General features: G+C 41.7%; 2 protein-coding genes, 1 non-coding gene and 1 pseudogene across 9 annotated transcripts in view; all 4 read right to left on the bottom strand.

Annotated features, from left to right (window-relative positions):
* Positions 1–45: 45 nt before the first annotated feature.
* LOC119038546 (rRNA-processing protein FCF1 homolog) lies at positions 46–10,932 on the bottom strand. Its single transcript, XM_053656790.1, is given in 2 exon segments — positions 46–5,626; positions 10,848–10,932. A coding segment is annotated over 1 exon segment (708 nt). The 5' UTR covers positions 4,429–5,626; positions 10,848–10,932; the 3' UTR covers positions 46–3,720.
* SNUPN (snurportin 1) overlaps positions 5,907–27,416 on the bottom strand; it is a 47,961-nt gene continuing 26,451 nt past the window's right edge. For 5 of the 7 annotated variants that reach the window (XM_037131058.2, XM_037131051.2, XM_037131056.2 and 2 more), the window contains exons 6-9: positions 26,739–26,836; positions 14,238–14,327; positions 12,657–12,737; positions 5,907–11,250 (exon numbers count right to left, since the gene is read on the bottom strand). In XM_037131058.2, the coding sequence (XP_036986953.2) occupies positions 10,927–11,250; positions 12,657–12,737; positions 14,238–14,327; positions 26,739–26,836 (593 nt within the window). In that variant the 3' untranslated portion in view covers positions 5,907–10,926. Of the gene's footprint in view, positions 11,251–11,591; positions 11,660–12,656; positions 12,738–14,237; positions 14,328–26,738; positions 26,837–27,416 lie in introns of all 7 variants that reach the window. The other 2 variants (XM_053656789.1, XM_037131036.2) reach the window with 2 other exon arrangements.
* LOC119038553 (60S ribosomal protein L14-like) lies at positions 14,370–15,537 on the bottom strand (annotated as a pseudogene).
* LOC119038772 (U6 spliceosomal RNA) lies at positions 17,968–18,071 on the bottom strand. The gene has a single exon (XR_005080484.1). It is a non-coding gene; the product is annotated as a U6 spliceosomal RNA (small nuclear RNA).

The following is a 27,416-nucleotide window of genomic DNA, read 5'->3' as shown; positions in this document are numbered from 1 at the left end:
GGCGGGAGGAGGAAAAGCAAGGCGGGAGTGTGCGTTTTTTTGTGAGGCGAAGTTCCGTGGAAAGAAGAGTACAATCTTTCAGAAACGAGCTGTAGCGGGGCACGTAGCCGCGGTGGCGCACGTGAGGGACAATGCGTCGCACCTGCCCCTGTCGGTGGCAGACTGAAAGCCGGTCAGCCCCGCCCAGCTCTCGCTCTGCCGCGTTATCCCGGACCTCGTTGCCAATGTAGCTAACTTTAGTTCTCCCGCTACAGCAACCTCACCCTTAGAAACCTCATCCAGAATACCGCAATTTCTTCAAGCCTCTGATTCCGCTATAAGGCGGTACCGCAAGTGGGGTCTTACAGCGTGGCCTAGGCCCGCTTGGAGTCACAGGGAAGGCAGAGGGCTCCGCTGTTCTGCATCATCCCAGACCAAAAATAAACAATATAAAGAGCTGAGTCCTGGAGAGCTTGGGAGAGACCTAACCGAGGGACTTCAGACAGCTGAAGAAATGCTTCTTCCGGAACTTTAAAAGCAGCCTCTGACCTAGCCTCATTTCTGCCTGACAGCCACGGGAACTTCAGTGCTTGCCCTTGGTTAGAGAAGACTCTCCTGGTACTCGGTCATTATTTTACTTTTGGCGCCAATAAGGCTGACTCTGGATTGACTTCGCACCCCTTACAGAAGTTACAGTTTGTGTTACACCCAAGCGCTTCTCTGGGAGATACTACTCCCAGAAGATACTACTTATTTAACAAGTATATTTCTTTGCCAGGCACTGGGGCAATGTCCACATGTTAGAGTTTGGAATGATCCCTGAGCTATACTACAAAGTAAAAAAAAAAAGACTCAAATACTGTGTATAATATGCTGTCATATGTATAAAGGAAAAAACCATACATTTGTAAATTTATATATACAAAAGCTTTGGGAGGACAAAAGAAAGGTAACTGGTTGTCTCAAGAGGGGAACTGGAAGTCAGGATCAGAAGGGATAGGGAAACTTTCTTATACGCTCTTTTGTACATTTTAAGTTTTTTCTTTTTATTGAAGTACATATACATAAAAGGTGAAAATGTAAGTTGATCAGCAAGATGAACTTTCATAAACTCAACATATTCATGTAACAAGCAAACAGATCAAGAAATAGAGCACTCCTACCCTGGCTGGTGTGGTTCAGTGGGTTGAGTGCCAGTCTGCCACCTGAAGGGTCCCCAGTTGGATTCCCTGGTGAGATTCTCAATCAGAGCACATGCCAGGATTGTGGGCCAGGTCCCCAGTTGGGGACACACCAGAGGGGACCAATTGATGGTTCCCTCCCTTTTGAACCCTCTTAAAAAAAAAAAGAAATAGAACATTCTCAACTTCCCAAAGCCCCTACCTTAGTTACTACCTTCCTTAGAGTAACTCTTGAGTTGTAACAGCACTGTAAGTTTTCCATGTGGATGTATATATAACCTTTTACAAAAAAATTTTAAATAGTAACAATACAGTTGACCCTAAACAACACAGGTTCTTTTTTTTTTTGCTGGGACCCCTCTCTGCCTGGCTGCCTGACTCCGCCCCTCCTCCCGGTCAGGATGACTGTGTCTGCTTTAACTCCTTGGTTGTCGGACTTCCACACAGTTCGATTTGCTGTCAGTACTGGGTTTTTTTGTTTCTAAATTTTTGTTGTCCTTATTTTGGTTGTGTGAGGAGGCACAGTGTGTCTACCTACATCTCCATCTTGGCCGGAAGTCTCTGAACAACACAGGTTTGAAGTGCACACATCTATTTACATGTGGAAATTACTGTATACTTTTTCTCCCCCCGGGAGGCAACTGGCTGGAGAAAGAAATGGCAGGACCTGAGTAGTACAAACCACTGAGTTTGACACAGGAGAGAATGGAGTCTCTCAACCCACTATTGACAGTTCTATATTTGTTTTTCCCAGTGAACCTCAGTACACCAAGGGTCAGTGATTTGTCCAAAGTCACACAGCTAACGAATTAGTATTGAACTAAAACTTTAACCCAGGCATTCTAACTCCTAGTGCAGGGATCAGGTGAGGAAAATTAATACAGGGAAAAGGTTAGCAGAGTGAACTGGGTGAGAAAACTCGGCAGTGGTTTAAGAAGCACAGCTGTGTATGGGAATGCGTGGGTGTGAAAGGGAACAGTTCTCAGAACCCATAGGACAATGTTTGGAAGTTTCTGAGCAGAGAGATGTGGATAACAAACTAAGCTCAAGGCAGCTGGCCAAATTTGCTCTGAGAGGTAAATCTGAGGATAATCAGAATACAAAGTCTTGCCTATAACTGTAGGCTCAAACCAAGGAAATCAAGTATGGTACCATCATCCCGCTAATCAAACCCTAGAGATGCAAAATGGTTTGTAATAGCAAACGAATCAGCATTACATAATGGCCTATCAATCGGAAAATCAGTAAATAAATTATAGTACACATACACACTGAAATAATAAGTTCGCATTTATCCTGTCCTTAACGTATGCCACACTGTTCTAAATAATTTGCATTCATCTACTCTCACTACTATAGTATAACTGAAATTATGATCCTTGTTTTATTAAAAAAATGTGTAAGGTAGATCCATATGCATAGACATAGCCTTCTTGCATTTTTAAATGCTTGGCTGTAGAGCCTCTAAAGAAAGGCTAGGGTAGGACTGGGGGAGTGTAGGTGACAAAAATCACATTTTTATTAAATTAATGAGGGTAGGGGGAGAAAGAAGAGAATGAAAGCCGTCAAATACAAAGCGAAGGAAGGAGACAACCCTTCCAGTGGTGAGCATGCAATAGAGTATACATATGTTGTATTATAAAGTTGTACTCCTGAAACTTATATAATGTTATTAACCAATGTTTTCCCCAATACACTTAATATAACTAACATCAATTGAAATCTGAAAGTCAAAAATAAATTACAAAGAGGGAACCGGGAGAGGGTGTTATGGGTTCTATTTTTGTTTTTTGCTTTTAAAGCATATGTTTCAGATCTCTGTCTAGAAAGCTTATCCTCCCCTTCTTCCTATCTTCTTCATCAGACAAATCTGACTCATCCTTAAGGTCTCAGCTCAGAAGTCACTTCCTCAGGAGGACCTTCTGTGGCTACTCCCTAAACTGAATTAGACTCCCTGTTTGTTACTCTCACAGTACCATCTTATCTTTTACCAGAGAGCTGATTACAACTTGTTGTTGTGTACTTGTCCATTAGCCTAGTGCCTGCCTGCTCTATGAAACTGTAAGCTCCAGGAAGGTAGGAACCACACCTGTCCTGTTGGCCCCTGGAACCTTAGTGGCCAGAGCCTAGTATCTAGTAGGCAGGCACTTCATAAATATGTGTTCAATGACTAAATCGATGAAGACAGTCATCTTAACTCTGAAGTCTCTGTCTTACCATTTTCTCCTGCCTAGTTTATATCTGTTCTTATCTAAGAATAGAGATACTTCCAAAGTTGTGATTAGAATTTTATAACCTTTTCCCCAAAACAACTTTACTTCAAAATCCAAAGCTCCTCTCAAAATATTGCTCCAAAATATCTACTGCCTATGAAAGAGACGTGTATTGTGCTATAAGACGCGCTTTGGCTATAAAAAAACCAAAGTACCTATTGTCATTTTTTCTTTCTTTTTTTTTTGGAGCAGTCATCTGATTTATAAAAAGATGTAACAAATATGAAAATGGTACAAAATATCATTTTCAAAACATAAAAAAGTGAGTGCATTTAACCATACTTAGCTCATAACAGAGCAAATGGGTGAGTGGAGCAGCAATAGCTCATTCTGTAGCATGTTAATAACCTGGCAACAGAGAAAGTTAGTTGAAGAAAAGCAGAGGAAGGAACTTGGTTTTTTAAGTACGAGAACTGAGGGGCTCCAAAATCATCTGGTGTCCACTCAATGTTGTACCTGTGGTTAGAAATGTACATGTTGGGAACTCCAGGGACTGTCCCAATTCTTGGCTTAAGGTCCTGGTCACCTGTGATGGCAATGTGACACCTGTGCTGAGTTACTCTCTGTGCTCAACAGTCATCTGCATAGGTTCCTTTGTGTGTGCATGGTAATGGTTCAAATCTTGGATCTTTAGTGATCCTTAGAGCCACTCGATACTTCTGCCCCGATTTCTCAGTTTCGGCCACCACACAGTCAGTTATACAAGGCATACACTTGGCACAGAGACAGCCCATCACTGACTGCACTAAGACCAGTTTAGCCTTAAAGGGAAAGTTGATAAAGTTGATATTGACCAGGATGTGGAAAGCTGGGCCCAGTTGTGTGTTATACTGGAAGAATAAGCAGAAAGAGTATTGGAGAACATCTCTTTCCTTGAGTGCATTAGGATCTTTCTTTTTAGGTTTTAATCTATCCTTTTCTTTCAGCCTCTGATCTCTCAAACTAAGTATTCTCTTCGTGGTCGAATATTTCCTTGTTTTCATTTGCTTCCCCATGATCACACCGCACTCTTGTTTCTTATTGCCATTTTTTCCAAAAGACAAACAGAGACAGAGTCAAGAGGTCATACTGCTAACCAATGTCTTACGGTGAAAATTTTTTTGTTTGCCATAATCACTAGGATAGCTGAAGGTGAGCTCTATAAGGAAGTTGAAAAATTTTATCCCATTGTACAGTAGATTACATTTTACCCCATTACTGCAGAGGCTGGTCCATACCATACCTATCTGTTTTTTTTTTTAAATTAAAATATGATCTGCCTCTTTCCTCACATAATTTTCTCATCTGACATTCCTACTTACCACTCTCAGATCACAGGTTAATCACTATACTATGTTTTTTTTTTCTTTTTCTCTGTGCCACTGAATGACAGTTGCCATTGGCATGGTCACAGGTCAAGGGCGCACTCAAGGGTTTCCTCTCAGCACCAGCTACCGAATCCCTACACTATGTTAATTTTATATCTGATACTTGTGTCTAGAGTTTATACAACACTCTGAATTATAATTATTTGCTTCCTTGGTAGTCTCTCCCATTAGACCATGAGCTCTTTGAGGGCAGGGACCATGTCTTACTACTCTCTCTTCAGAACCAGCACAATATACAGTACACAGTTGGAGGTGTTCAGTCGGCGTTTGCTGAAAAGAACGGATCTGTCCTTTTGTAGCAAAGTCCAATTCTTACCAAAGAATGCCAAACAAACAGGTTTGGTTACCTTGGATACTTAGTCGTTTGTGAAAAACATTCAATATAACAGAGAGGTACCGTCTGAATTAGATTACATCACTTTCACTCACTTTGACTTATGTGTGCTAATGGGGAGGCCAGAAAAGATAGAACCTTATTTGAGTGAGATTCTAGTTCTCCTCTTGCTACAGTTGCCAATGAAAAGCAGAACTGACAGATTTGAATTTCATCTTTTATTTCCCGAGTCTGACTGCAGAGAAAACCAGAAAGGCAAAAGCAGAGAGACAAAAGGCTTGAAAGACTGCCAGCCCACCTGTGAGGGAGCAACTTTGCTTACAAATGCAAATGGTCTGTGTCAAGTTCTAGCCAGAAGTAATCTCTAGGTTTCAAAATTTGCCTCATTCGGTCCCACACTGTCCCTCAAAAAGTGGAGAATACCTCTGGGCTAGGCCAACGGTGAGATTCATCTCCCAGTTGCCCAGGCTGCCTCCAGCTACTTTTCTGCCTCTGCAAAAGAGATGAAAATTCAACTTTTCAAAAGACTCACCATCACTTGAAATGCATGTGAGAAACAGATGTACACTTCCTTCATATTTGCTATCGAAGGCCATTCTTAATTCACCTTCCCAACTGCCAGCCTTCCAGCTCTCCCAGGTCCTTTCCACCCGCCTCTGTCTTTTTATCGGATAGTGGGCCCTCCGGGGAGTTGGGAGGAGGTAAGACACAACCAAATCAAGACCCTAAACCAAATCTCTCAGCACTTGGTAAAGAAACTTTAAAAAAAAAATTCATTTGGTTCTCCTTTACTGTAAAGATCAGGTATAATCACAAAATCCCAGGACAGCATGGGACTGAAATACCACCTCGTCTTATCAAAGCAAACAGTCTGCTTCTCCTGCCCTACGTATCAGAAGACATAAAACAAAAGATACATTTGCTTTATAAATATATTGTGCAGTGGTTTTTGCTCATCCCCTTATTAGAAAGGAAGTCTGTAGCTAAGAAGATTATTTCTTTCCCTCCTCCAGTGTACGCAGTGCCAAGTTTTTAGGCTATACTTTTAATCACATCTGCAGAACTAAATACAGTTCTTGTTATTAGCAGTCTGCAGCACATCCAACCACCTGTTTAGCAGCCAGCCACACACCTCCAATCAGCCTTCTCTCTCCAGGGTCGTCACCCCTCTGTGCAGTGGGAGAGGGGAGGGGGCTCTCCTCCAAAATGTCTTCTCATTCCCACTCATCATTTCACCTACTCAATCAACATTTATTGATGTAAGTGCCAGGCCAAATGCCAGGCGCTGGGGATCTAAAGATGAATTAAGACCAGATCCCAGCCCTGGCTGATGTGGCTCAGTGGATTAAGTGGCAGCCCGCAAACCAAAAGGTCACTTGTTTGATTCCAAGTCAGGGTACATGCCTGGGTTGTGGGCCAAGTCCCCACTTGAGGTCGTGCCAGAGGCAATAGATGGATGTTTCTCTCACTCATCAGTGATTCTGTTTTTCCCTCCCTTCCCCTCTCTAAAAATAAATAAATAAAAACCTTAAAAAAAAAAAGACCAGGTCCCTCACCAGAAGGAGCTTGTAACCTAAGAAAGAGTGTCATAAAGGATTTAACTTTGCCAAGAGAAAGGTTGGCCTATGCTCTTGGCTCCTGGGAATTAACCTAAAAGCCCTTGGAATGACCTACTAATAGTGTCTTTGATTACCTGGGGGTCTTTGGCCCTACCAAAAATCCAGCAATGTGACTGGGGGAGGGAGGGACTTTAAATCACACATTACCAGCTAGACCACTGCACAGATCTACCATAAGGCCCGGATAAAGATGGTGGACACCAAGGCACAGGGGAATATTCCCTGGCTGGTAATATTCTATTGTCACACGTAGTTACCAAGAAAGTTTAATGCCGTCCATGACTCCACTGGGAGAAGACAATGGGAAAATCCACCTTTGGAACTTTTGTGGACTCTGCCCCATGCATTTCTTCTCTTGCCTGACTTTCATCTGTTTCTTTTCACTATGATAAACTGTTATCATGTATAAAAGCTTTCAGTAAGTTCTGTAAATCCTGATGAATTATCAGACCTAAGAATGGTCTTGGGGGTTGGTCTTGGGGGCTATCCCTAACTTGTAATTAGTGTCAAAATGGTGGTGTTCTTGTGGACCATCCCTAACTTTGGTTGATAGACATGTAGTAGGATGGGGAGGGCACAAAGATGAAAATGGCTAATTCTGCCTACAGAGGTAAAGTTTCAAATAGTTACCTGTTGAATGGGGTTTTTTAAAGATGAGTAGGTATAGTCACCAGGTCAATGCAATCAAAATGAGGAGGAATAGTGTCTGTGGGGGTGGGAAGGGGGTAGAGGGACTATGAAAGAAATGTATACAGAGAACGTAAAGCAGCATCACGGGAAAGGAGGCAGCAAAAGAGACAAGGTTATTTATGAGACCAGACAGATACACTAAGGCCAGATCACGAGAAAGTTTCCTAGTCAAGGTGACTAAACACTATTAACAGGGACAAGGATCTCAGGAAGAGCATGACTAAGGGAGAAGGATAATGAGTTCAGTTTGGGTCATGCTAACTTTGAGATGGCTAGGAAATGTCTGGTAATAAGTTAGATACATATACAGTGTCAACAGTAAGATAGAGAAGGCATCAGCATACACTGGGCAGGTAAAGCCAGGTAAGAGAAATCCTGGGAAATATCCCTTAGATTTGGAACACAGGAGTCGACCAGTCCCTTGATGAGAGCACTTGAAGTGGATGAACAAGTCAGATTTCAGTGGACTGAAATGTAAGTGAGAAGTTAACTAGTGGAGATAACTGGTTGCTAAATACAACTGGATTTGTTTGACATCAACTCTTCCGTGCAGGCATTATATAGTCCAGCATGGCTTTTCTCAGCTAACATTAAAGTAACCGAGACTTCTTATTTTGCTTGGTCTTTTCTAGGTGCATGGGTTCCAATAGCACTTCAGCTAAAATAGGTGATCTCAACTACTGCCGTAGTTCCTTGCTACCATATGCCAAGCTGGTCCTCCAGTCAAGGCAAGCTACCCAGGGCCACGCTGAGCAGTGGTATCGGGAAATCTATTCTGGCTACTTTAAATAAGACGAAATTTACCGGATGTTTACAGGTTTTGTAACAAGAACAAGAAACACTCCCAGCTCCTTGGTGGGCCAAATAAATGAATTCCCACTGATCACTCCCTTTGTTTCTCTGCTCAAGACATGAATTCTTCTTGGTGAGGAGCATGTGATTGTCCCAAGTTGAGTCATAAGCCTGATGGCTTGGGTAAGGAAGGGAGTTACCCCAAATTATACCTCCACCATACTATAATGCATGGGGAGAGATAATTCCACAAAAAAAAAGGCTGGGGGCTATTCAGAAGAGTGGCCAGAGAACTAATATCCAATCACAGCACCGTATAACACAAGTATCTTTGTAACAGGTGGCATTTCACAAAGAAATATTACCAGGACATACATTTTGTTCAGTAATCAATACTACTAGCTCCTCAGTTAAAAACAGAAGGGGCATTCCTCTGAGAAACATCCTTCCAGTAACCATTCAACATATCAAGTTGTGCATGGTAATAATTTTGGCCAATACATTCTTTGACTCATGTATCTCTGTCCCCAGAGTGTCCTGTGGGGAAGTAGTCCTTCCAGACCTGGTTATTTCTGGGCAGAGCCCAGCCATGTCTCACTGATGCTAGCTAGCACGCACTGCTTCTGAAAGGACACAGCTAGCTGCTGAGAATACACACTACAGATTCAGAAGGCAGGTGATCAAATAGAGACATAATATCTAGGCAGCCAACAACAAGCTTCCTGACAAGCAGAATTGACGCTATTGGAATTTAGGAAAGAGCTTATTGATATAGACATGCTGAAATCTGCAGGCAGCAGGAATATCACTGGGTGTAGGGGAGGAGGCTTCTTTTTGGATTTTTAAAAAATATTTTACCTATTTTAGAGAGAGGGGAAGGGAGGGAAAAAGAGGGAAACATTGATCGGTTGCCTCTAGCACGCCTCCAACCAGGGACCTGGCCTGCAACCTAGGTATGTGCTCCAAACAGGAATCAAACCCACAACCTCTTCATTTGCAGGATAGCACCTAGTCCACTAAGCCACACCAGGCAGGGCTTCATCTTGGATTTGATAGAGTTGGCTTCAGCAGTTGTCTAAGAGCCCAGCAGGAAGGCCAAGTCCGCTGCTGTGCTGAATTTATAATTAGGCTCCTCTCAACCACAAGTTCTGCCAAGATTTGTTCCCAGAATTAATCACAAAAGAACCCGTCACACATATAACCCAGATCCTTCTATGATTTTGTCCACAGGACACTACTGCTGCTGGAGTGGAATAGTTAATTATTCTGTCCAATAAGATAAGTGCTAGGAATGTGGAAAGCAGTGTGGGGGCAGATTACAGCCAATGGGAAATGAGACGTTTCCTGAACATAGGGCAGATGCCATTTTCCTTCCATTCCAACAGCTACCAAAGAGCTCTAGTTCATAAATCTGAATGGATCTTGTCTGCTCAAAGCACTTCATAGGCTCCTTTACATTCATGACATAAAATTCAAAACCCCTGTATAACACAATCAGGCCTATCTCTTTCTAGCTTCCTCTTCCACAGCCCTCCAATTCTACATAATGCTTGAGCCACGCTAAACCAACTTCAGGTCCCACAGCAAGTCCTGCCCTACCCTGCCTGCCCTGAAGGAGGGCAACGGTACATTCCTGCCTCTGTGAGGACTCCTAACCACCTTGTCTGCAGAGCACATTGCTGTCCCTCCTGTGAGTCTCAGCCCTGCTCTGATCTCCTCTGTGAAACCTCCCTGTGCTCTTTCCAGCACCGGAGGCTCTATGGGCCTTTCTGTACTACAGCAGTCAGCTCACCATCTTCACTCATTCTATATGCTGGTGGGTTTATTTTCTCACTGGTCCCCTCTAGCTCCCATCACTGAGGCCTAGCACAAGGGCTTATTTGCTAGAAGGTGCTCAAATGTTTGTTGAAGTAGTGAATGAACACCATTTGCCTTTTATCTCTGGCAATGTCTAAACCAAAGAAAGTCACACTTGTCTTCTCGGAAGAGGGAAGATATTCAAATACTAAGAACTGCAGTTCCTGGAAAGACCTTTTAGAAAATGACATTAGCAACAGTAGCAACTGGACACTCAGCAGAACGCTTAAGTGCTAAAACCAGAGTGAAACAGGCCATGGTTTAGGGAGCCTGAGAGTTCAAAATTTGAGTCGCAAGTTCTTGGCTTTTATTTTTATTTATTTTTTACCCTCACCAGAGAACATTTTCCCCCATTGCTTTTAGAAAGAGAGAGAGAGAGAGGAAGACAGATAGACACAGACATTGATTGGTTGCCTCCTGTACTCAACCAAACCAAATACTAAAGCTGCATCCTAGGGATGTGCCCTGACTTGGAATCAAACCAGCAACTTTTTGGTTACAGAGCAATGCTCCACCCAACTGAGCCACATGGACCAGGGTGAGTTCTTGGCTATTAGACCACAAAAACAACCTTCCAGACTGATACAGTCATCTGTACAACTGTTAAAAAAAAGTCCCTTGAAAAAATAAAAAATGACCAGTTCTTTCTTAAGAATCGCATGTATTTACATTGTGGATCCAAGATACACTTTTTACAGGAATTAAGCTGTTTCCAGTGGAGTGGCTTTGAAAAGTTCACTCTAAAATGAAGTCACCTGTTGTACCTGTCCTCCTCCTCAATCTTCTTTCTGGGACCAAGCACTGTCCCGTGACTCCCAGAGGAGGCTGCCCTCTTTAGTTCTCCATGAGGGTCCCAGGCTGGTCTGCGCTGTGGGGATTGTTCTTCGGCTTTGGGGTAGACAGGTGCTCCAGCTCGTAGTGCCCGTTGTCAAAGGACTTGTGCGTGGATTTCTCCCTCACGCCCTCCTTTTGGCTCCTCTTGTGCTCAATAATCTGCTGGAGCTGGTGCCTAGCATATTCTGGTTTGGTGGTCAGCGGGCTAGCTGGCACGGCCATACCAAGAATATCTGACACCATGTACGGGCGCAGCCAGCCCACCAGAGGAGTGCTTCCAGGGCTATAGTGGGTCTGCTTGTGGTAGAAGAGAAGTCCGTCTACCTACAAGGAGGGAGACCAGGGATCAAAATGACTTCTGAGGCCACATGTTTCCAGGAGAGCCTAATACACAGGACACCTCTTGTGGTCCAATCCCATTCCTGGCTCACTGCCAAAGGAAAGAACTCTCGTTTCTTAAACATATAATTTCTCTAAATGAAGCAATGGCCTAGAAAACTAAATTTTAGAAAATAAAAACATAAATAGCACTTTCTTACTTATAGGGTGTTTTCCTACCACTTTTTCACCCTCTTACCCACAAGGAGGGTACTTGCAAGATGGGGCTGGCTCAAAGTTCTGGGGGATTCTCTAAAAACGCACAGTGAAGCAGAAATTCAACTGACCCCAGGTCTTCTCTCTCCAAATCCCATGTACTTCCACCGCCCAGAGGTCTCATAGTGGGGTATATGTTCTACACAGAGATCAAAACAGGAGAATTGGATAGACCCCTATGAGATGCTGGACCACTGAGCACAGGGAAAACTGACTATCAAGAAGCCATGCTTCCCAAGCCACTGTTGGCTGCCTAAATCTCCCCCGAAATTGTTTGTGAGCCATGTTCTGGGAAACTCCATTTTTCTCAACAGGAAGACCTTCTATAGTCCAAATTTTCTTTTCCAGAAGTCATCGACTCCACTGTAAAAGCATTTCTTGTCCTTATAGCTCTTATGCTATAAATAAAGTGACACGTTCTTACCACCTTCTTAATTGACTCCCAGAAATGAAGGCAATGCAGCCTTTGCCATTTTCTCATGCAGGAAGGTTATGATCCTTTCTGTAAAATTATATCCAATTCAAGCAAAAACTCGTGGATGACTAGAAAAAATTTTATTTAAGAGAATACAGTTTTTATTCACTCTCCAAGAAAGGAGAGGGGCATAGTGTGGAAAGATACACCACCCAGAATTGCAAAGGGTATGATGGGCAAAGAAAAGTTTGCCTGTGAGCCTGGAGAGAATAACTGCAGCTTCTAAGGTTGACAAAAGACTGCCCAAGATTGAGGAGCTTCTGGAGATGCAAGGGAAGGATTATGAGTTCAAACTCCTGTGGTCACAGAAGCCCCTCTAGACTTTACAACCTGTATAGCAGTCAAACAAAGGACCTGGTTCTTAGGCTTACAGCAGGCAGAGACAAGGAACAACCTAGGAATGGAAGCCTTGCCCTAATCCGGGCCTCAGTTTCTGCATCTGAAAAATGAGGGAGTGAGATGAGTTGTCTGTTCAGGGCCCTTCCAGGTCTGGCATTCTGACTTAGGTAGCAGTGAGTGCATCCCTTCTCAATGATTAGTTTTTAGCCCTTTTCTGATGCTTGGACACAGCAAAGGCAGAAGGTATCTTAAGACTCTGAGTAACCACATTTCTCTGTGTCATGCAATTACATCGGAACAATAAAGACAATGGTTTTGTTACCTCAAAAGGGAAATCCATAGACAGCACCTCACACAGGCTCTCAGGGGTACAAGGAAAATTCTTTAGCCCCACAAATTTAAACTAAAATACAAATTAGAACAAATTAGTAAATATTACAAATATTGTCCCAGCAACTGGAAAGCGGTATCAAAGAATCAAAGTTTTCAGTCTCTTTCTCCCAAACCACCTCCCCTCCATTTACCCACTAAATTTCTAGGTCAGTGGTTCTCAACCTTGCTTAATACAGGAGAATCATTTGGGGAACTCTTAAAAATTACGGATGCCCGGGCCCTAACCGGAGATTCCCACTGAAGCAGTCTGGGAGAGGCCCAGGCACTCTCTTTTTTTAAGCTCTCCATTTAACTTTAACGTGCAGTCAGGATGAAGAAGCACAGTCCTGTGTTAGTGTTAGGGATTGCATGTTACTCTCTCAGGCCTCTGGCAGTTGCTTCTAATAAAGGGCTAGTGAAACTTCTTTCACAGCAGCCAGGATTTTTAGACTGAAGCAGTATCACGAAGTGATAAGGACAACTAATTCTAAAGTCCAGTTGCCTGGGTTTGACTCCCGGCTCTGCCAAACATTTAATCTCTATATGCCTCCCTTTTCCCATCTGTAAAATGGGATAATAAAGGTATTTAACATGGGATAATTAAGTAGCTGCTTAACAGGGTTGTTGTGTGGATACAGTGAGATAACAATACGTACGTGTAGAGCTCTCAGGACAGCTCCCGTGTTCTCCTTCCTCAATACACGTTTCCAGGACCTTACTGATACATCAGTGGAAGTGCTATACTGACCTTGTTTATTGTGATGTTATCCAATTGCCTTTAAAAAGCTGGTAAACAATCCAGGCAAACACCAATCTACAGGGCTTACCCAGTAAAATGCCCTCAAAACAGCTGTCACGTATTTCATCGTGGAGCAGATAGCAAACACACTTGGACTGTCATCCTGTACTGTGTGACCTTGGGGAAGGCAGTCCCTCGCTGAGTCTGTATTCTCATGTGTAAAATGAGGGAACTGACTAGATGAGGTCACTCTGAGCTCAGATATCAAAATATGGTTCATGGACCAGCAGTTTCAGCATCACTAGGGAACTTGTTAGAAATATAAATCTAATCAGCAACTCTGATACTCAGACAGAGAAGTCTTTTCTACCAGGCCTCTTGGTGCTGTTGATACATGCTACGGTAGTGAACCAAGGTACCAGAATTCTAAATACTTTATTAATAAAAGCAGTTATTAGCATTTTACATCAACCACTATTTATTAAGAGCTTACCATAAGTAGGACGTGCTAGGAGATGCATATTTTTATCATTTGGTTTTTAGAATAATCCTGTAAAAGTAGGTGTTTTAAACCTTATTACACAAATGAAGAAACTAAGGCCAAATGATGTTTTTAACTTGTCCTAGTAATCGTTAAAGCCAAAACCAGAATCCAGATCTGGATGACTATTAAGCCTATAACCCTCCTATTATGCTGTACTGTCTCAAAAAATAATTATTTCATTCATAATGATTATATCTAGATAATAGACCAATCCAAACCAATCCCATAAAGAAATCGTCAACCCTCACCCCAGGCCTTACAGGATTGAGCTTGGTGTTCTCTCCCAGTCCTTCTTCTTCTGGTAACTTTGAATGCATCCAGTAGAATCGGAAATCAGTCTGCCACAGAGAAGGAAAAGAGAAAGATAAAATACTGCTCATCTCACACTATAATAGAAACAAAAACAGCCGATTCTAAATAGCAGTCTGATTTATTAAGACCCTTTAAACCCTTCTATCATTACCCTCATTTCCTTCACACTGCCATAAGGTCAGGAAGATACTTAGAAAATCTTTGAAGAGTTTTTCTTTTTCTTTTGATTTACCAGCATGCAAAAAGAACCTTTATTACTTTTATAATAGCTTCCTATACTCTTATACTTTCTTGCCAGATGCCTTTAGAGCAGATGCTTTCTGGGCTGGAGATTTCAGACCTTTTTGAACTTCTGGAGGTGCTGCCTCTGGCTGCAGCAGTCACCTTTTTGCTGGAATGTTTGCAGAAGCTACACCTTTAGCAGCACATGGTTTTTTGGGAGAAGCTTTCAGGAGAGCTGCCTTCTGAAGCTCCCTAACTTCAAGCTTGATTACTCAGTTCCTCATTTTCTTTGCCTTCATGCTTTGTAATGTTCAAAGTCAGTCATCTGGGCTTTGTTTTCTTTAGCTTCAATCTTCTCGGTCCATGGCATGGCTGCCCATTTTGTACTGATGTCTGCCTTCTGCCAGGCTTGTTGTTGGAGATACTTCTGGTGGGCACTTTGTGAGAACTCACGGATAAAGTCAGTGAGCTGCATGCATCTGAAAGGCAAAGCTTGTCTCCTTACTTAAGTGCAAGATCCATCAACCAAAGCCCTGCTCTGATCAAACATCTATAACCATGACTAGCTTCTTTGCATGAAGCTCAAAGGAGACGTAGGCCACCCAACCAACTTCCAGGAAGCACCTGAACACCATGTTGGCAGGGTTCTGTGAAAAGGAAGAAGGCCTGAATATTCTTCTTTTTTGAATATCCTTTTCTTAAAATCTAGTAGGATTATTAATAGCAGTAGACCCAACATTTATTATGGAAAACCTACTATGTGTCCAGCCTCAAGTTAAGAACTTTACACACATAATCACATTAATCTTCAACCATCCTGTGAGAATTGTGTTATCATCATTTCCATTTTATAGGTGAGAAGTTGGAGGCTCAGAGACATTACGTCACTTGTCCAGGTACACACAGAAAATACTTAAGGGATCAGGACTCTCCAACTCCAAATCACATTAGGTCATTTTTTGTCTTATTTTAATCCTGAGGATTAGAAACTACTATATAGTTGCAAATTCTCATAAACTACTTTATTCTCTGAATTACTGATATGTACCTTTCTGTATTTATCTATATCATTTCTCCCTTTACATTATTTAGCTTTTGGAAATTAAAAATATATATCTTTTCTTTTTCTTAAAGATTTTAATTATTTATTTTTAGAGACAGGGGAGGGGAGAGAGGGTGAGAAATATTGATGTGCAAGAGATACATCAATCGACTGCCCCTCGTATGCCCCCAACCAAGTACCTGGAATGCAAGCCAGGCAGGTGCCATGACTGGGAATTAAACTTTTTAGTTCACAGGCCAGCACTCAATCCACTGAGCTGCACCAGCCAGGGCCAGTCTTTTCTCTATACTATAAAAACACTGGTGGGCCCTGGCTGGTGTGTCTTTGTTGGTTGGAGCACTGTCTCATAGACCAAAAGGTTGTAGGTTCAATCTGTGGTCGAGGAGCATATGAGAAGGCAACCAATCAATGTCTCCCTCTCCCTCTAAAAGCAATAACAAAATGTTGTTGGGAAAAAAAAAAACCAAACAGGTGGTTCTAGGTACCAAATTCATATGTTATAAATGCATATTAGGAAACTTCCTTCAATACGATTAAAGGAAAATATATTCTGGACCGAATTTACAACTTCTGAGTTTTAGGCTTAGCTCTGCACTTGAGCAAGGTACTTAAATCTGTGGCTCTCAACGTACATATCTATATGATTAGGAATAACAGTACTAACTTTATAGAGATGTTATAAGGAATTCAATGAGATAATCCTTAAAAGTGTTCAGCGTTTCAAGCCCTGGCAGTTATGTTAGAAGGAGGTACATGTTAGATAGAGTTCTGAAGCACTGCCACTGAACAGAACGAAGCAACCTAGCTTTGAGGAATATGAAGAGAGACAGCCCATGGCCATAACCCATGATTCCCACACTTGGGCCTGCATCACCTGCAGGCTGGTTAAAACATAAGCCACATCCATAGTTTCTGATTCAGCAGGTCTGATCATTTGCTTCTTTTTTTTTAATTACAGTTGAAATTCCACATGATTTTATATTACCTTCTGGCATTTAACTGTGTTTAGACATTCATATAATTTATGAAGTGATCCCCCTGAAAATTCTATTACCTTACCTGACACCATACATATTACAAGATTATTGATTATATTCCCTATATACCTGACATCCCCGTAACTATTTTGTAACTGACAATTTGTACTTAATTGTTTCACATTTTTAAACCTGCCCCCAAATCCCTCAAATATGACAACAATCTGTTTGTTCTTTGTATCTGAGTCTGTTTCTGCTGTGTGATCACACTTTTGTTCTTTAGATTCCATATGTAAGAAAAATCGTATATTATTTGTATTTCCATATCTGACTTATTTCATTTAGCATATTATCTTCTAAGTTCATTCCCAGTTCTTACAAATGATAAGATTTCCTTTTTATGGCCAAATAACATGTGCCACCTCTCCTTCATCCAATCATCAATTGATGGACACCTGGGTTACTTCCATATCTTGGCTACTGTAAATAACACTGTAATGAACATCTATCTTTTTGAACTAGTGTTTTGGATTTCTTCAGATAAGTACTGAGGTAGAACTGCTGGATAATAAAGTAATTCTATTTTTAATTTTTCAAAGAAACTCCACATACTATTTTCCACAGTGGCTGCACCAATTTGCAATACAACTAACAGCGCTCCAGAGTTCCCTTTTCTCCACATCCTTACCAACACTTATTTGTTGATTTATTGATAATAGCCATTCTGACAGGCCTGAGATGATATCCCATTGTGATTTTAATTTGCACTTCTATGATTAAAGACATTGTGTGTCTTTTCATATGTCTATTGCCATCTGGATGTCCTCTTTGAAGAAATGTCAATTTAGATCCTCTGCCAATTTTTTAATTGGATTGTTTGATTTTTGGTGTTCAGCTGCATGAATTTGTTATAAATTTTGGATATTAACCCCTTATTGGTTGTATCATTGGCGAATATGTTCTCCCATTCAGTGGTCTGTCTTTCTGTTCTGATGTTGGTTTCCTCTGCTATGCAGAAACTTTTTAGTTTGATACAGTTCCACTTCTTTATTTTCAATTTTGTTTGCCTTGTCCAGAGAGATACATCAGAAAAAAATATTACTTACAGCAATGCCAGAGAGTAAATTTACTGCCTATGTTTTCTTTTAGGACTTCTATGGTATTGGGTCTAACATTTAATATTTAATTCATTTTGAGTTTATTCTTGTATACAGTTTAAGAAAGTGGTCTATTTCTTTTTTACATGTATCTGTCCAGTTTTCCCAACACCTTAAGAAGTGATCACCCTGATATATGTAGTACCCATTTGACACCATAGTTATTAAAAGATTATTGACTATATTCCCTGTGTTGTACTCCACATCCACATGACTGTTCTGTAACTGCCAATGGGTACTTAATCCCCCAAATACGGACTGCGTCAGGAATTTGCATGTCATCCTTGCCCAGAAGCCATGCTAACCTCTGTATCATTCCATTTTTAGTACATCTACTGCTGAAGGAAGCAAGTTTTACTTCTTTCTTTGAAATTTAGATGTTTTTATTTCATTTTCTCATCTCACTGCTGTGGCTAGGACTTCAGTATTATGTTCAATAAAAGTAATGAAAACAGACATCCTTGTCCTGTTCCTCACCTTAAGAACTTTGAACTTTTCTCCATTGGGCATGATGTTAGCTGTGGGTTTGTATACCTATATGAACTTCATTGTATTGAGTTATGTTCCTTTTGTTCCCAATTTGCCCAGTTTTTATACTAAAATAGTGCTGAATTTTGTCAAATGCTATTTCTGCATCTACTGATATGGTCATAAGATTTTTATCTTTTATGTGATAGATCACATTAACTGATTTGCATATATAGAAGCAACCTTGCATCCCAGGAATAAATCCCTCTTGATCCCTCTTGGTCCTTAAAAACGTTTTTAATGTATTACTGAATTCAGTTTGCCAGTATTTTGCTGAGGACTTTTGCACCTATGTTCATTACAGATATTGGTCTCTAATTATCTTTTTTGTAACGTCTTTGTAAGGCTTTGGAATCAGGGTAATGCTGGCCTCACAAAATGAGGTTGGGGCATTCCCTCCTCCTGAACTTTTTGAAACAGTTTGAGTAGGATAGGTCTTCATTCTTCTTCAAATGTATATAAAATTTACCCGTGAGACGTCCAGTCTAGGGGTTTTCACTTCTTGACAGGTTTTTAATTACTGAATCAATTTTGGTTGGTAGTAATCAGACTATTGAGATATTGTTTTTTTCTTGATACATTCTTGGAAGATTGCATGTTACTAGAAATCTGTCTATTTCTTCCAAATTGTCCTATTTTGGGAATACAATTATAATATTTTCTTATAATCCTTTATATTTCTGTGGTGTCAGTTGTCACTTCTTTTTCATTTCTGATTTTACTTATTTGGGTCCTCTGTTTCTTGATGAGTACCATAAAAAGTTCGTCAAACCTGTTTATATTTTCAAAGAACCATCTCCTGATTTCATTGATCTTTTATATATTTTTTTCAGACTTTATGTCAAGTTTTTCCACTCTGACCTTTATTATTTCCTCCCCTTCTACTTACTCTGGGCTTTGTTTGCTGTTCTTTATCTAGTTCTTTTATATTTTTACATTTTATTTATTTTTAGAGAGGGGAAGGGAGGGAGAGAGAGAGGGAGGGAAACCTCAATGTGTGGTAGCCTCTTGCACAACCACAACTGGGGATCTGGCCTGCAACCCAGGCACGTGCCCTAGACATGGAACCGAACCAGTGACTATTTGGTTCGCAGGCTGGCACTCAATCCACTGAGCCACACCAGGCAGGGCTCTAGTTCCTTTAGGTGTAGTGTTAGATTGTAGTTTAAGTGTTAGATTGTTTGAGATTTTTCTTTCTTCTGGAAGTAGGTCTATAATGCTATGAACTTCCCTCTAAGGACTGTTTTCTTTTTAAAAAAATATATTTTATTGATTATGCTATTACAGTTGTCCTATTTTTTCTCCCCTTTATTTCCCTCCACCCTCCACCCCACTCCCACCATCATTCCCCCAACTTAGTTCATATCCATGGATGATATATATAAGTTCCTTGGCTTCTCCATTTCCCACACTATTCTTAACCTCCCCCCCCACCACTATTTTCTACCTACCATTTATGCTTTTTATTCCCTGTACCTTTTCTCCCATTCTCCCCTCCTCCCTGATGATAAACCTCCAGGTGATCTCCACTTCTGTGATTCTGTCCCTGTTCTTCTTGTTTGCTTAGTTCATTTTTATTCTTGCTCTTTTTTAGGTTTGGTTGTTGGCAGTTGTGAGTTTGTTGTAATTTTACTGTCCATATTTTTGAACTTCTTCTTTTTTCTTATATAAGTCCCACTAACATTTCATATAATAAAGGCTTGATGATGAACTCCTTTAACTTGACCTTATCTGGGAAGCACTTTATCTGCCCTTCCAGTCTAAATGATAGATAGTTTTACTGGATAGAGTAATCTATCTTATAGGTCCTTGCCTTTCATAACTTTGAATACTTCTTTCCAGCCCCTTCTTGGCTACAAGGTCTCTTTTGTGAATTCAGCTGAAAGTCTTATGGGAACTCCTTTGCAGGTAACTGTCTCCTTTTCTCTTGCTGCTTTTAAGATTCTCTCCTTATCTTAAATCTTGGGTAATGTAATTATGATGTGTATTTCCCTGGGCCCAACTTCTTTGGGACCCTCTGGGCTTCCTGGACTTCCTGGAAGCCTATTTCCTTTGCCAGATTAGGGAAGTTCTCCTTCATTATTTTTTCAAAAATGTGTTCAATTTATTGCTATTTCTTTTCTCCCTCGGGCACCCCTGTGATTTCAATGTTGGAATGTTTAGAGTTGTCCAGGGGTTCCTAAGCCTCTCCTCATTTTTTAAAATTGTTTCTTCATTCTGTTCTGGTCGAATGTTTACTTCTTCCTTCTGGTCCAAACTGTTAATTTGAGTCCCAGTTTCCTTCCCCTCACTGTTGGTTCCCTGTATATGTTTCTTTATTTCATTTTGCATAACTCACTTTTTCCTCTATTTGGCAACCATACTCAACCATTTTTGTGAACATTCTGATTATTAGTGTTTTGAACTCTGCATCTGATAGGTTGGCTATCTCTTCATCGTTTAGTTCTATTTTTGGAGCTTTGATCTGTTCTTTCATTTGGGCCATACTGCTTCCTCTCGTCACACCTGTTATGTACATTATAAGGAGAGAAGTCTTAGGTGTTTGCCAGGGTGGGTCAACCCAGGTCACTGCGTTGTGTTGCTGTATTTGGGGGAGGGGTCCAAGCGTGAACAATGACACTTGCTCAGCTCTTGGTGGGCTTTTAGTCACTTCCTCACTACCCACAAGCAAATTTGGCCCTTCTAGTGCTGAATACCAGGCGGGTGGTTCTGTGTACATTCTAGGACCCTGTAGGTCTCTCCAATGAACTCTTCTGTGAGGCTGGGAGTTTCTCCTGCCTCAGCTTGCACAGGTTTTTTCAGTCAGAGACTTTATTTCCCTGCACTGGGACCACAGACCGTGGCTTCCCAGGTCTGTCTAGCTCCCTAGTTGTTCCTCCCAGTTTATCTCCACACAAATGTGGGACCGTCCATTCCACCTGCTGCCGCCTTGCTACGAGTCCTCTCCACACTGGCTGCCCATCTCTGCCCCTCCTACTGGTCTGGATGAATATTTCTTCTTTAACTCTTTGGTTGTTGGACTTCCATACAGTTCAATTTTTCTGGCTGTTCTGGTTATTTTTTGTTTTTAAATCTGTTGTTGTCCTTTTGGTTGTGGGAGCAGGAAAGTACATCTACCTACACCTTCATCTTGACCCTTGGGTCTGTTTTCAATGTGTCCCATAGATTTTGGGTTGTTTGTTCATTTTCATTTTTTTCCAGGAAACCCTTAGTCTCATTGTTAATGCATTTATTATTATTTTAAAATATTTTATTTATTTATTTTTAGAGAGGGTGGAGGGAGGAGGGAAAGAAAGGGAGGGAAACATCAATGTGTGAGAGATAGATCAACAAGTTGTTTCTTGCAAGCCCCTAACCAGAGACCTATCCTACATCCCAGGCATGTTGCCCTGACCAGGAATCAAACCAGCAACCTTTTGGTTTACACACTGAGAATCAATCCACTGAGTCACACCAGCCAGGGCTGCATTCATTATTTAATAATGTTATTTAGCCTTCATGTGTTTGAATGTTTTCCACTTTTTAAAAATAATTGTATTTGAGCCCTGGTTGTTATGGCTCGGTGGATTGAGCACCAGTCTGCAAACCAAAATGCTGCCAGTTTGACACTCAAGGCACTTGCCTGGGCTGCAGGCTAGGTTCCCCAGTATGGGGCACCCAAGAGGCAATCATTTACTGATGTTTCTCTCCCTCCAAAAATAAGTAAATAAAAATCTTTAAAATTGTATTTGATTTCTAGTTTCATACCATTGTGGCTGGAAAAGATGCTTGCTATGATCTCAATCTTCTTACATTTACTGAGAACTGTTTTGTGGACTAACATGTGGTCTATCCTGGAAAATGTCCCATGAGCACTTGAAAAGAATGTATTTCCTGCTGCTTTGGGGTAAAGTGCTCAAAAATATCAATTAAATCAATTTGATCTAATGTGTTATTTAAGGCCGTAGTTTCCTTGTTGATTTTCTGCAAGATCTATCCTGTGATAATGATAGAGTGTTAAAATCCCATACTGTGATTGTAACTCTGTCAATCTTTCTCTTTATGTACATCAATATTTGCCTTATATACCTAGGTGCTCCTATGTTGGGTACATAAATGTTTAAAAGGGTTATTCTTCTTGTTGAATTGATCTCTTTATTATGAAATTTCCTTTGTTTTCTCTTATGATAGCCTTTTCCCCACCACCATTTATCCCCCATACACTCTTCCACATCCACCCACTTTGTTTTAAAGTCTATTTTATCTGCTATAAGTATTCCTACCCCAGCTTACCCATTTCTTTTGCATGAAGTATCTTTTCCTATCTCTTTATTTCAGTTTGTATGTCTTTTGATCTGAAATAGGTCTCTTGTAGACAGCATATGTATGGGTCTTATTTTATTATCCATTCAGGTACCCTGTCTTTTGACTGGAATATTTAATCTATTTACCATATTTTCCCATGTAATAGTATGTAATTTTTGCCAAATTTTTGAGGGAAGAATAAGAATGTGCATTATACATGGGAAAAATGACTACATACTATTGGTATAATAATGGGCTAACAGTCTTATGTATAATGTGCACAAAAACATGGATATGCATTATACACAGCAAAATGTGGTACAAAATGATTATCAAAAGGTACACAGTTATTGCCATTTTATTATTCATATTTGTTGTCTTTTAAGGTTTTATCTTTTTTTAGAGAGAGGGGAAGGTGGGGAGAAAGAAAAGGAAAGAAACATACAATCTATTGCCTCACTCATGCACCCAACTAGGGACCCAGCCTGCAACGCAGACATGTGTCCGACTGGGAATCAAACCTGTGACCTTTCGGTTCACAGGCCAGCACTCAGTCCACTGAACCACTCCAACCAGGGTTATTTTTGTTTGTTCTTTTTGCTCTCCTTCTCCTTAAAAAAGTTCCTTTAACATTTCTTATAATATTGGTTTGGTGGTGCTCCTTCAGCTTTTTCTTTCTGGAAGCTCTTTATCCCTCCTCAATTTCAAATGATAGCTTTGCTGGGTAGAGTAGTGTTGATTGTAGGTCCTTACTTTTCATCACTTTGAACATTTTTGTGACAATCTCTTTGGGCCTGCAAAGTTTCTGTTAAGAAATCAGCTCACAGTCTTATGGGAGCTCCCTTTTACGTAATTGCTTTTCTATTTCTGATTTTAAGATTCTGTCTTCCTTTTTTTTTTTTTTCTTTTTAAAGAGAGAGGAGTAAGGAGGGATAAATAGAGGGAGGGAAGGGAAGCATTACTGTGCAAGAAATATCAATTAGTTGCCTCTCACACACCCCCAACTAGGACCTGGCCCCCAAACCAGGCATCTGCCCTGACTGGGAATCGAACAGGTGGCCCTTCAGTTCACAGGCCAGCACTCAATCCACTGAGCCACACCAGCCAGAGCTATTTTTTAAAAAATAAATAGTAGCCATCCTAATTGGGTGTTTTCTGTTACTTGTCTCCTAAATTGCTGATTCCGTCCTCTGCTTCATCTAATCTGCTGTTGATTTCTTCTAGAGTAGTCTTCACTTCAGTTATTGTATTCATTTCTCACTGGTTCTTTTTTATGATTTCTGTCTTTTTTCATGCTTATTATCTCTTTGCTGATGTTCTCACCAAGTTACTTGGTCATCTTATAACCAGTGTTTTGAACCCTGTATCTGGTAGATTGCTTTCCTCCATTTCTTTTAGTTGTTTCTAACTTTTCTCCTCTTCTTCCATTTGGGACATGCTTCTTTGTCTCCTCATTTTGGCTGCCTCTGTGTTTGTTTCTATGTATTAGGTATGCCACGTCTCCCATTACTGGCAGACTGGCCTTATCTAGTAGGTGTCCTAGGGGCCCAGTGGTGTAGTTTCCCTGGTTGCGTGAGTGGGGTACTCCAGATGTGTCTATTCTGTGGGTTGTGTGTGCCCACCTGTTGTAGTTGAGCCTTGATTACTTTAGGCACGTCAGTGGGTGGGGTTGACCATCAAGCTGAATGGCTGTGAGTACTGGCCATGACTACGACATAGAAGCTCCTGTAGGGGCTGACCCCAGGGAGTAAGATCACCCCGGCAGGCTCTGATGCCTGCCAAGACTACTTTTTCTTTGTATGTGCTCCTTGGGGAATTAAGACCATGACATTGCATGGCACACTGTCATGGTCTGAAGCCAGCCATCAGGTGTGTTGGGTCTGGGGACTCTTAACAGGGGTTCCAGTGTAGGCCAAGGTCAGCCCCTGCTTATGACCAGCCCAGCGCTACCTGGTCAGAACTACAAAGAGATCACAGTTGGTACCTACCAGTGTTGCACCTGGAGACACACGGGAGATGCCACTCTGTGAAGTGAGGCCAGCTGCCACCAGTACCAAACCTGGGGCCACTCAGCTAAAGACTCTGGGTACCCCAAGACCTATTTCTGCCTGCTAGCTGCTCGTAAGGCTTAGCTGCTGAAAGAGGCTCAGGTAGTCTACAAGTTAGGTGAGATGGCATCTCAGGGAGTCACCAGCGTGGTGCAAATGATGTGCCAATTGATGCAGATTCAGAGTTTGCAGCAGTGTTGAGCCTGGAGCCACTCAGCGAGCAAAAGGCACAGGGTACACTGAAGCCAGCTGCCACCAGCCTTGGGCCAGCAGACCTTTCAGAATTTTTAAAGAAAACCTGAAGCTCAGGCCAAGGCCACTGACGGAGCCTCTGGCACTATGTGAAGTGGGCAGAGTGGGGTCCAGGGAATCATCAGAATAGAGCAAGTAGAGTTCACCAAGTTAATGGGAATCTGATTTGGCTGTATGGGAGAGTGCTCAACATAGGGACAATGGTGGCTGTCCCTCCAGCCCTCACACTGAAACCATACAACTCAATTTCTCCCTATATGTCTCTGATATCTCCCAAGCCGTTGTCCCTTCACTGGAGCCCAGGGTGAAGGCTTGCAAGCAAGAGTCTGTGCACGGGCCCTTTAAGAGGACACCTGGTATTCCAGTAGCCTTCTGTCTCACCTATATCAATGAAATCCCCACTGATTTTCATACCCAGATGTTATGTAGACTCCTCTTCCAGGCATAGTGCTCAGGGCTGGGGTGAGCAGTATGGGGCTGTGACCTCTGGTTCTTAAGGAGGTCTTGTGCAGCTGAGATTTCTCCAGTTCATGGGTGTGGAGCCAGCCTGTTCCCCATCTGTGTCTCTCCTAACAGTCTTGATATGGCTTCTGTATATCCTTACTATTGGAGTTAGGTTCATCTTTTACTTAGATGATTCTCCAATTCAGTTGCAATTTTGATGTGGTCACGGAAGGAGCCTGGAGCCACTCAGGAGGCCACCACAGCATTTACCTACTCTACTGTGGTGACAGGAACTCCTGAGAATTTGCATTTCTAATAACCCTGAGAACCACTACAATAAACTAATTGACAGGGAGAATAAAAATCCACCACTATAAAACTGGGACAATGCTGGCAGACTACTGGGAACAGAAATGGAGCCTGAGGGGCTGACTTCGCCTCATCACGATGACTATCATTGTCACTTATAAATCACTAATTTGAGGAAAAATGTTGGGGAAATTTGAAACTTGAGGAAAGAATACTGGGGCCTCTCCTCACTTGGAAAATCTCCTTCTATAGCTATCGCCTCAGAGATTCAAGGCTTTGTGTTATACCAAAAAGGGTCTGCCATATTCAGAGTCGGGATTTAGTTGGTGAAGGAGCAGAGGTAGCAAGAGCCCACTGGATGATGTCTTACCCTCTACCTTCTCTTCTTTGTACCATGGCATCCCCTTCACCCACAATCTTCCCACACTCTGAAAAGGATGACAGGCAGCTGCAGCTTCTACAAAGTCCCAGCCCAACCCTCTGTTCTCTTTCTCTCTTTTCTTCCACCAAGAATTTGTCCTGGCTGGTGTGGCTCAGTGGATTGAGTGTCAGCCTGTGATCTGAAAGGTTGTCGGTTTGATTCCCAGTCAGGGCACATGCCTGAGTTGCAGGGCAGGTCCCTATTTTTGGGTGTGCAAGATGCAACTAACTGCTGTTTCTCTCACATATCGATGTTTTCTCTCCCTCTCCCTCTCCCTGAAAATAAATAAATAAAATCGTAAGGGAAAAAAAAAAGAACTTGCTATACTTCCCTTAGTTTCTCCTTTTTAAAAAAAAAAAGAAACAAAGCTAATTTGCCCTGGCTGGCATGGCTCAGTTGGTTGGAGCATCATCCTATTCTCTGAAATGAAAGGTCCCAGCTTTGATTCTTGGTTGGGGCACACACCTACGCTGTGAGTTTGGTCCCAGTCAGGGGACATATAAGAGGCAATAGACGTTTCTCACAACAATGTTTCTCTCCCCCCCCCGCCTCTAAAATCAGTGAGCATGTCCTCGGGTGAGGATTAAAAAAGCAAAGTTAAACACACTCAAAGAGACACTGAGTAATGCTCTTTATATACCATATCTTCTACACACCAAGAACCTATATACTGAGCCATTTCTCCAGGAGGAGAGAAGAAAACAAAAGACATGAGGGAATTATCATCCTTACCTGGCAGTCATAAAAAGGGTGACCCCGCCAGCACATCACATCCAGCACGTAGTAGGTCTGCTTTGCTTCACTGTAAATGCAGTCCAGAATGGTGTAGTCTGGGACACAATGCAGAAAGTCGTTACAGGGTACCCCTCCAATCAGCGTCCCTACAACACAATCTAGGGAGCCGCATCTTAGGGCTTGGGAACTGAGTCCAACAATCCTTGATGCTTGCAGCAAGCACCAGCCCTGAGGAACCAGAATTCAGTAGGGAGCGCACCCTTCATGATGCACCTGAAGGGTGAGCTGGAGCAGCACAGCACAAGAGGGATCCACGCAACCCTTAAGCCAAGTGGAAATTCTGAACTTTAGATAAGTTGGGACACTTACTCACCTTAGAGAAGATCAACTTTACAACTATTTTTAAAGATTTTATTTACTTATTTTAAGAGAGAGGGGAGGGGAAGGAGAAAGAGAGGGAGAGAAACATTGATGTGAGAGAGAAACATTGATGGGTTCCCTCTCGTTTAGACCCCAACTGGAGACCAAACCTGCGACCTAGGCATTTGCCCTGACTGATTATCAAATCAGTGAGCTTTGCTTTGTGGGACAATGTCCAACCAACTGAGCCACACTGATCAGGGCTACAACTAATTTTTGAGTTCCTATCCAGGGCACTGTGTTATATGGGGATAT

This window comes from Artibeus jamaicensis, unplaced genomic scaffold, assembly GCF_021234435.1.
Source record: "Artibeus jamaicensis isolate MK-2021 breed Jamaican fruit bat unplaced genomic scaffold, CSHL_Jam_final scaffold_286, whole genome shotgun sequence".
NCBI lineage: Eukaryota > Metazoa > Chordata > Mammalia > Chiroptera > Phyllostomidae > Artibeus > Artibeus jamaicensis.
This window is presented reverse-complemented; position numbering and strand designations above follow the sequence as displayed.